This window comes from Orcinus orca, chromosome 12, assembly GCF_937001465.1.
Source record: "Orcinus orca chromosome 12, mOrcOrc1.1, whole genome shotgun sequence".
Classification (NCBI taxonomy): Eukaryota; Metazoa; Chordata; class Mammalia; order Artiodactyla; family Delphinidae; genus Orcinus; species Orcinus orca.
In genome coordinates, this window is record NC_064570.1 from 86684246 (window position 1) to 86695387 (window position 11142).

The following is an 11142-nucleotide window of genomic DNA, read 5'->3' on the forward strand; positions in this document are numbered from 1 at the left end:
GAACTATTTGATTTCAATTCCCTGGACTTCTCACCTCTGGTCTTCATCCCTTTGTAGAATGCCGTCCATACCCCTCTATCTAGCCTTGATAATGTATGTCACTATTTTAGGACTCACTTTATTTTTTAAAAAATTTTATTGGAGTATAGTTGATTTACAATGTTATGTTAGTTCCAGGTGTACAGCAAAGTGAATCAGTTATACATATACATATATCCACTCTTCTTTAGATTCTTTTCCCATATAGGCCATTACAGAGTATTGAGTAGAGTTCACTGTGCTATACAGTAGGTCCTTATTAGTTATCTGTTTATATATCGTAGTGTGTATATGTCGATCCCCATCTTCCAATCTATCTCTCCCCCCATTCTCACCCCTAGTAACCATAGTTTGTTTTCTACATCTGTGACTCTATTTCCATTTTGTAGATAAGTTCATTTGTAGCCTTATTTTTAGCTTCCACATATAAGATATATCATGATATTTGTCATTCTCTGTCTGACTTACTTCACTCAGTATGACAACCTCTAGGTGTATCCAATATTACCTTTTCAGGAAACTTTCCAGTGTCACTTACAATGCCTTTGTTACCCTTATACGTGATTGGATTAGTTTTCTATGCTATATAACACGTTATCAGAAACTTAGCAGTTTAAAACAACTCACATTTATCATCTCACAATTTCTGCAGGTCAGAAGTCTGGGTGTGACTTAGCTGAGTTTCTGTTCCTGGTCCCGCAAGGCTGAGGTCAAATATTTGCCTGGGTTGTGAGCTGATCTGAGGCCCAGGTTCTTCTCCAAGCTCACTGGTTGTTGGTAGAACTTAGTTTCTTGCGGTTTTGAGGTCAGTTCTCTGGCCTCACTTTCTTACTGGCTGTTTACCTGAAAGTTCTCAGCTCCTAGGAACCACAGGCTTTTCCCTGCCATGTGGCGCTCTCTAAAACACAGTCTTCATTCTGCTCCTTCCAGGCAAGCAGGAGAATGAATGAACTTCTTTTCAAGTCTTAAAGTCTTTTAAAGTCTTACCTGATTTGGTGAGACTTACCCAAGATAATCTCTCTCTTGATTAACTCTAACTTGTCTGATCAGTTGACAGTAATTATATCCACAAATCCCTTCCACAATATAATGTAATATAATCATTGGGGTGATGTTCCATCACATTGGCAAATCTCACTCAACTCAAAGGGAGAGGATTCTACAACCCAGGTACGCTGGGGGTGAGGATCTTGGGGGCTCTGTTAGGATTCTGCCAGCACAGAATCACAGTCACCACTGTGACTCCTTAGCATGAGAAACTGACCACATGTACCCGTCATGACACTTCATTGATTTAAACCACTCATTGTTTATAACCCCAATATCTACCACACTTCTTGCCACATGGTAGGGACTCATTTAATATTTGTATAAGAAATCAATATACAAGTCAGCATGGCATTGAGGTTGCAGTGAACTCATGCTTATTCTGTAAAACAGATTCTTGTATGAGTATTTTCTCTCATATGAATATATTATCCTTCAGCACTTGAATGGATTATATGCATGAAATTATTTATGAAAGAGACAAGCTAAATTAACTTCCTACTAGCAAAGCAAAACACCTTTTCTCACAATTAAATATTTAGAAGTAGGTAATTAGAACAAAAGGGTGTGCATGAGAGCTTAAGGATAATTCATTTTTTCATGTGTTTCTAGCATATGTTTGTTCAATGTCATTTCTCTTATTTTACAAATAAATATACTTTCATTATTATAGAATAGTATACAGAAATGTATTATTTGCAGTACACTTCAATCTCATCACAATGGTTTAAAGACAAAGAACAGGCTTTTTTCCTATTTGAATTCTCCATACTACCTACCATAGCTCTTGCAAAAAAATCCACTTAATGTATTTTTTGTTGAAGGAAATCTTTATTTCTATGCTATTTGAAAGTAGTATTGTATTTTTAGTTCTTTTTACCATCCTTGGAAACTTGAAATCCTTCTATTCAACTTGGTCCAGTTTCTATTGCTCTTATTTTTTGGACATTAACTATCATTTGGGGTTTTTCACTGTATATAGATCATTGCCTTCAGTAGTTTCTAGGGCCCTTTGGGACCACCATAGTTTTTCCAATTGCCACTGTACTTTTAAACTTTGAAAACTTTATCCCGTATCCCAATTCTCTGTATTATACCCTGATCCCTATAGTTGTGAAATTACTGATAAAAGCTGAGCAGTTAAAGGACATAATGATTACTGGACGTTCTCTTCTCTGAGGTATTCAGCCAGGCATTTTTAGAACACATATGTATACTTATATGCTACAATTTGGAGAATAAATGTTATTAATTAAATACTTTCCAAAAAGTTAATATCCACATATATTAACTATACCTGGAAAACTGACATCCAAATAATGATTTTGCTTTATGAACAATTTGCTGATGTTTACGCCTCACTTTTTATTTCATCTGGATCCCCTTGGGTCAAGTCGGCTTATTTCTTATCTCCAAATACTTGTATGCATTTCATCCAATGACAATCACTTTATCTCTCTATATTATCTGAGTAAAACTTAAAATTTAGTTTCAAGACTGATGTGTTGGTCTTAAGATTGAAGGCTTATTACAGTGACATTTTTTCATTGTTTATTTGTTTTGAGAGTAGCAAGAAATCTATCAAGCAAAGCTTATAATGATTGCAACCTCCAGGGTACCAGAAAGAAAACATAAGGAAGCATCAAATCATTAATAATGTACTTTCTTAATTGCAATGTCTTCAGAGAACATTATTGAACAAGAGGTGAGAAGTATGAAGAAACAAAATAGTATTTTAAAAATACTGTCATTTAACATTGCTGCCTGCTGGTACTTTGTTAGGTGAAGCATAGTAATCATAAATAACATTTCTTTCTTAAATTGTAATGTAGAGAAAGAGAGAGGATCGCAATGATAATATGGAAGATAATTATGAGTCATTGCCTAGAGACTAAATTGGATGCATTTATGCAGAAATATGCCAGAGAGAACTTGTTCATTGGATATGCACTGACACTGATTCTTTGCTTTGAGTTTCTCATTGTGAATTTGGACCTTGTGAAACTAGTAATCCTTGTGAGAATGGATCTGTGTGTAGAGAGAAAATGGATCTGGAAGCATTTCCCCTTGGGTACCAGTGTCAGTGTGGGAGGGCTTTGCAGGTCCCCAGGGTGAGATCACTGTCAGTCCTGCTTGCATGGACCTGGTTATGACCTTGAACTCACTCAGCCACAGCAATTCTTATAGAGCAGTCAACTAAGACTCTCTGATGGAGGAATGGAATAGTTCAGGATGCAACCATAGCTGTCTAGTGAAGGTTATCGGCCTTCAATATCAAAACGAGTGCCAATTATTTTCACAAAACACCCCAATTTTGACAAATTAATTTATATTTATGTGGGTCATAATGGTAACAAATGAGAAAATTTAATGAGATGTGACCTCTATGTTCTGGTGTGAGAATTAACCATTTTTCTTTGTTTTTTAATGGTAGATTGTTTTGAAGTATTTATGTGTAGGTACGGGAAAGCACTATTTACAAAGATTTAAAATTATTTTAGCCCATCTATTACACACACACACATACTTTTTCCTACTGAAATATGTATTCCTGAAGGAATATAAATTTACAAAGGAAAAATAAAGAGTTAGGAAGAAAAGAAGAAGAAATGGAAGGAAAGGGAAAAAAGAAATATTGAATGTTGGAACATGGATTTTTCTGTGGAATAGCATGCCAATAATGGATAATTTTATTAGGACACAGGAAAATCAAGGCATAAAATAGCCCTGTGAAGTGGATATGGCTAAGAGCCATGAGAGAGGAAAAAAAAAAATGAAAAAGAAAGAGACAGTGAGCTAGAAGGAGTTGGGAAAAAATGTCCATCTTATTTTGCCTTATTTAACCTCTTTTAAAATATATTTTTGCAATTTTTACATGATCCCTCACTAAATGAATAAATGGTTAAAATAAAGTAATGTATGAAAAAGCACATTTTGATACAAAGGTATTTTGTTTTTAAATGGTATCATTTAAATGAAAGTGTGATTTTTAAACCAAATATCTGCAAATGCATGTCCTTAAGAAGTGTAATAATTTTTTTAATTGGGTGAAGAAGCCCAGGTTTAAAATAACAGGTAGAGGTGGGGCCCTAGCAAACTGTAATATCTATATAGATATTAATATAGAATGAATTGTTCTAACACTGTGTCTTCTAAGCAAAATATATTTTGGGGTTGTGGGCCACCTCTTTGCTACTCCTGATTTAAACCAACATTACTGTCTTTTTTTTTTTCGATTTTGGTACTTAAAAGATTGTATTTTAAAATGTGTGAAATTCTCAGATTACCTTGAAATAATTCACTATTATCTTATTTCTGAGTTCAAACCCAAAGGCTTTTGGGGGTGTTGGGAATTGTTCTCAAATTTCTGGGGCCCACTAGAAATAAGGAAGGCATGGTTGTATGCCTGAGAGAGAGGTCAACAAATTTTTTAGCTCTAGATAGCCCTAGTATCAGGGTAATATATGGTTATATATGGCCACTTCTTATATGTTCTGAGTGACATAAATATATATATAATTTTGTAAGTCTCTGTAAATATTTTAATTCTTAATTTCTTACACTATCAGAAAACACAATTGCCAAATATGTTACATATAATACAATGCTACCTATTAAATTTTTGGAGATCATACATTATATACTATGGAAATGTGAATTTTGGATACCTGATATATTGATGTATTTTATAATAGCATTATCCATAATATATTTTGGACAATGTCCAAGGAGATTTAACTACTAGAGAACTAAAACATTTATTAAAAATTATATCACACATGTAAGCTGATATCAGCATAAAACTATGACACTGTATTCTTAACACTTTCTCAAAAATAAAATAGCATGGGAAGCCAAAATTTTGAATTCACATTAGTAGTAGTATTTTTACATGACTATATATGAAAAACAATTATTAATATGTATATGTCAATTTATAAATCTCAAACATTATGTGGTTATTCATCGCATTGGCAGTACATTATTGAAATATTCACCTCTGTATTTTAACCACAAAGTTTTATGTTACCAGAAACTTTGACTCAGTACAACTAAAGTATGATGTTTCATGTTTAAGTATAGAATGAATAATACATACAGATTAATAGAAGTCTTATCTGATGAAAATTTCAATTCAAAATAGTAGTATGGAATATTTATAAGCAAAGACTGATACAAATACAGTGACTGTATTTTCTGGTGCAAATAATAACAACAAAACAAGTCAATATGCTTAAAAAGTATTTTCTGATAAAATGGTGATTAATCACATAGTCCATAGTTAACAAATTAGATGTGAGAAAAACAATTTGTTTATTTGTTTTAAACTTTAAACAAATTATGTTTGTTTATTTTCCCTACGGTATCCAATTTAATTTTCTAGGTTCTCATTGGGCCCATAGCTCATTTCTTAGATTCCTAACCCAGAATAGTTAACATTCAGAAAGTAAACTCTGTCTTTCAGACCCTTTGTTAATTTCAATTTATCTTTTGCTGTAAGTTTTCTTATAAAAGAGTTTATCATTTATCTACATGGAGAACATCTGCATTTTTGCTGACATTAATTTGACTCCAGCTGTTTGTTACTTGCCAATTTGCATCAGTATCCGACATGACTTATAATCATGAACATTTTAAAAAATATCATTATGACTCATGGTACTCCACAATGTCTTAATTACATATTGTATCGCATTTGGGTTTAATTTGTTAACATACCTAATGCCCTATATACAATATAAAGATACACCAACAGATACCATTTTATTTCATTAATTTATTTATAGCTATATCTGTATATTTATTAATCATTTATTTTCAATGAGATGCTAAAAACTAGGTTTCTTGATTAAAAAATGTAAAGTAAAAGAAAAGTAAAATCTTGTCTAAAGAGCTGTCAACTCTGTCTTCCTTGACTCTGGTTCGTGGCCATGCGCTGTCTTGCTTTCCTTCAAGGCCACAGTTACATTTGTTGTGCAGAATCCTGGCTGCAGAAACCTAGAAGCCACACAGTGCATTGACAAAGCTGTTTCCACCCAGGACCTACTCGTTTAATGAGAGTAGGATCAGGAACAGGCATGCGGCACAGAGTCAGTGCGACTGCTTTGTGGGTCTCAGGAATGGTGGGGACCCAGGCACCAATCCCGCCTGCTGCAACCATGATCAAGCTGCCATCATGTCCTTGAGATGCTTCAGAGACTGTTCTTTTTCCATCATTAATGGTAAAATAGAGGACAGATTCTGATCATTACTTTTAAAAGATTATGGTGAAATGTGAAAGCTCTTTTTAACTAAGGTTTAGTAGTTCTATTTCAACTTTCAGATCACTTTGCACTTTAAAGTACCTTGTCACACAAAGAACTTTATAAACCAGTTAACTTCCTGTTTATTAAACCTAAAACAATCTGGTAAAAGGTAATGATACAAAAGTGACCCATTTACCATAGGCATTGTTTACTGACAAAACAAAAGAGATAGAGAGAAAACGGGATATTTTCATTGTTGCTTTGCAAATTGTTACCATATATTCGTTGTGATTGTTCTCATTTCAAATAATTCAAGTTTTTAAGTTAACAAAACTGAGCAAGATAATTATTTAGAAACTGTTGTAGAAAATTGTGTAATGGAGTACAAAATATAAAAATTCACACTTTCTTTGGTTAAAAGTGAAATGCATTCAGATGAATACAACATTCTTTAGGGTAATTAACATTATACCATGATTAAAGGAATGTTAAGAGTTTTCTTTCTGTTGCTTTCAGTGGTTGATGGCTTCTCCTGTTTATGCAGTCTCTGCTCTGCTGATCTGAGGTGTAAACACGACTTTGATGACTGCATCCTAAATGCCCATGAGAACAATTCTACCTGCAAAGATCTGCGTCTGGTTAGTATCCATGAATATTATTAATATATCTGAATGTGGGCTAGCATAAATTAACCCTTACAGGTATAGCTGACATTTGCCTTTGTTGCATGTTGGTATGTGTATATATACATGTGCATACTTATAAAGATTAGAAAACAGAAACTCAAGCAATATTTTCTTAACCTAGCAGTAAAAGGATATTCTATTTACCACCATATATAGGTTAATGTAAATATTATAAAATGAATAGTTTACTCTTTGGATTCACTACTCTTGGTGACATTGAGTTTGTGTAAGATTTCAGAAGTTATTCTAAAAATGCTGTTAATCTTATAGGAAGCACTTTCATCTAACTCAAGGTATTGTATACACATACGTTATATATTTCATCATCATTTATAATCTTGCATTCTATTTTGATTTCCATCGCTTGCTGTATCCCCATCATTTCCTTCATTCATCTGCGTTGGTGCTGTCCCTTCGGTACATATCCATTTGTCATCGCCTTTGTCACAAGCATGTGCCATTCTGCGTTAGACTGTGACACAGTTGGCAAATCAATGGGATCCCCTCTGGCCCTCTGGCTCCTCATTTTTCAGGAAGCCTGACATAAAAAAAAATGTCTACTCAAGGTGGATTCATGGACCAGCTTTAGAAAATATATGACAGGCAACACAAGTTAATGCTGTGACACCAGTGCAAGCTCAGAGCTGAGGCTGTAGCATCAGATCTGGCTTTCACAAAAGGACTACACTAGTTGAAGTTAGGAAAAAACGCTTTGAAAAACAGATCTGTTTTCATCCATATTTCAACTATCAGTGTACTGACATTGTTTTAACAATAAAAAGATAATTTGTGGCAACTTGTTTCCTTGTACAAGGAAGGCAGACACCTAAATGAAGAATTATAACTAAGGTCTGGATAGCCGTGACCAGACGCATCGATGGCGCAGGGGTAGTCTAGCCACTGTTAGGCATGTGTGTGGTCCAGTTGCTTTGTTTTGGTTCATTCCAGATTCTTCGTCTAAGTCTGTCAATCCCATCCCACTTTGGGGGGTTCCTGTAGGCCTGAGTTTGTCACCCTATGCTGGTCTCTGAGGTAAGAGTGGAATTCTTTCCAGGAAAAAGTTTCCTCACCTGCATATAGGATATGTAAAAGGTACATACCTCTTCTAGACCCTCTTACGTCTGTATTTTAGACATGTAATTGCAGTTGCTCTTTTCAGGCCCCAAGGAAGGGACAAGGTGCTGTCTAGTGATGAGTGACCTTTAAAGCAGCAGAGCTGAGAGACAGGAGATCATTGTTGATCTCCTGACTGAACCCCCATGTGCCTGCCCAACCCTTGGATCTAATTATGTGAGATCACTTATGATACATTTTTAAGTATAGCTTGAATCAAAGTTCCTTTGATTTGTGGGTAAATCATCTAATTTCTATAATGTGATTAAACTTTTAGTCTATGATTTCAGGCATAACTTCAGCAATAATAGAAGTTTATTATAGTAGAAAGAGCTTCATATCCATAATCATAAGATTCCATTTCTATACCTGACCTTGAGAGAAATTATCTGTGTGACACTAAGACAGCCTCTTGAAAAGTTAGGAACTGCGACTTTAGGAGCTGCATCATATCCAAGAACAGAACTTCTAAGTAGAGTATTCTCTCATTTATCCATTTTATAAGTTGCCCATAAGAAGCTATTCAGACTAACTCTAGACAAGTATTAGTTTAAAATCTTGACTCATACTTCCAGAACTTGTTATAATATAATAAAGAAGAATAAGAATTAAAAAAAAATTTGAACTCACAGAAACAGAGAATAAAATGATAGTTATCAGAAATTGGGGGTTGGGGGAAATTATGAGATGCTAGTCAAAGGGTATAAGTCTTCAGTTATAAACTGAATAAGTTCTAGGGATCTAATGTGACTATAATCTAATAATGACTATAACTAATAATACTATGTGTATACTTAAAATTTGCTAAGAGAGTATATCTTAAGCATTCTCATTACAATCACTAAAAAGGTAGTTATGTGAGGTGATCAATGTGTTAATTAACTTTATTGTGTTAATAATTTCACAATGTATACATATATCAAGCCATCACATTATACACTTCATTTGTCAATTATACTTCAATAAAGACCAGGGGCAGGGAAGAATAAAAAACAAGCAAACAAACAGAAAGCATCAGGGTTGAAAAGGAAATAAAATTCTCAAACTACATAAAGTTTGCTATCATATTTTATTAATTGATTTAAATGTATTAGAATATACAAGGAGATCATTGAAATTACCTAATTCTTAACTATAATTTATATATCAATTATAAGAAGAAAAATACCATTGGATTGGTGATATCTTTCCAAGAGAAGATGTTATGGAGACAACAGATCGTTTAAAAAATGAAAGAATGTTCAAAGCATTTGATAGCTTTTAGATATTGTGTCTGGGCCCCAAGGTTACCCTCAGATTTGATAGGTGACTAGAAAGGCTCAGAAAAACTGATTTATTCCTGGTAAGAGATTATTACAGTGAAAACTTATAGATTAAAAATAGCAGAAGGAAAAGCAAAATGGCAAAGTCCAGGAGAAACCAGGCATAAGCTTTCAGGTGTCATCTCCCAGTGGAGCTTGGTGGACAACACTTAATTCTCTGAGAAATGATGTGTGACAAGATGAATGAAGTGTCACCAACCAGGGAAGCTCACTCAAGCCTTGGTGTACAGGGTTTTAATTCAGGTCAGTCACAAGACATGGACTTCAGCTACCCATGCTCCACCTCCTGCACTGTTCAAATTGATACAGCTTGGACCAAAGCCCCAGGTTTAAAACAAAGCTTTCGTCATAAATCACATCATTAGCAAAACTATTGGGCCTAGCCCAAGGTGTCAGGTATCTAACACAACTGTTACCAGGCAGGATATTCCAAGGCCCAGAGGTTATCTTCCAGGAGCCAGTAAAGGGCCTGCCCTTCATTTAGAATATATAGGGTTTGAGCACCCAAGCCTGCTAAGTTAATTATTGCACCAATATTATGCTAAATATAGCATCTTTGTGTAGGAATAAAGAGTACATAATAGTATAATAATAAATTGAAACAAAATATCATTTCAAAGACACTAAGTCAGGCAAAAAGAGCTAAAAGTTCATAATTCTGAAATGAAACCTGGCTAAAGCAGACAACAGAAGTAATCAAAATAAAGCAAGATCCAAATTGAGTTTCATATTTTCTTTCTTTCACTGACTCATTAGTAAAGACAATTGTGAAATTCTCTTTGAAGCCTTTAAAGTGGAAGAGAAATAGAGTACATAGTTTCTACAAAATGTTTAATAATTGTAATAAACAGAAGGATGACTTTATTCAGTCTAAGGCACTCATACCTGACTATAAGAGTCAGCAGCCTACTTGTGGTGTGGCTGGAACTCCCCAAAGCAACCCAGGCAATGCCATTGACATGAGGCGTGTTTCTTCTTTGAACTTGATATGGCTGTAGCTTCAAACGAACATTTTCAAAACTGCAGCATTTCCTTATGATTATATGTAGCATCATGAATGTGATTTTAGATAAAAAGCAGAAAATCAGAAGACTTTGAAACCAAGATGAGAAGTATTTTGTAACAACAAGACCATTTTCTTCTTTCCCTTTCTTTAAGGTTCAGTAAACCTACAAAAAACAGTTGGAAGAAAACAAGAAAATTTTGAATACATAGCACATAATAAGATACAAATGTTAAATCTGGATAGAGTAAAATTTATTCCCTCATGTAACTTTCTTAGATATGTATTTGAGAATGACTATTTCCTTATGCTTATTTAAATATGTATAATCAAATTATTCTAGCATTTTCCCTCTCATTTTAATTTCATTTTCCTCTGTATCTTATATGAATAATGAATACTTAATTTTGATTACAGCAGGAGAAACAAAAATAGTGCAGTAGAACCAATATGTGGAAAGAAGAAAGATTTTGTTCATATACAACTATTTTAAAACTTAGGCATATTATATATACTGGCATATTACAGTTATAAATTTTCTCCCAAACAGTCAGGTGAAAAAAACCAAACTGAACTTATGTGTTTTCTAGTGAAAAATAAAATTGTCTCTACCTTCCCCACCATATGATTGCAAAACTCATGTCAGTCATTTGAGAGTTGCCCATGTCCTCCCTTTTATTTTATAG

General features: G+C 34.0%; 1 protein-coding gene across 2 annotated transcripts in view; it reads left to right on the forward strand.

Moving 5' to 3' along the window:
• Window positions 1-11142, forward strand: part of EYS (eyes shut homolog) — a 1673869-nt gene that overhangs the window by 402711 nt on the left and 1260016 nt on the right. For both annotated transcript variants that reach the window (XM_049695235.1, XM_004282511.3), the window contains exon 12: window positions 6849-6970. In XM_049695235.1, coding sequence (XP_049551192.1) covers window positions 6849-6970 — 122 coding nt within the window. The remainder of the gene's footprint in view (window positions 1-6848; window positions 6971-11142) is intronic.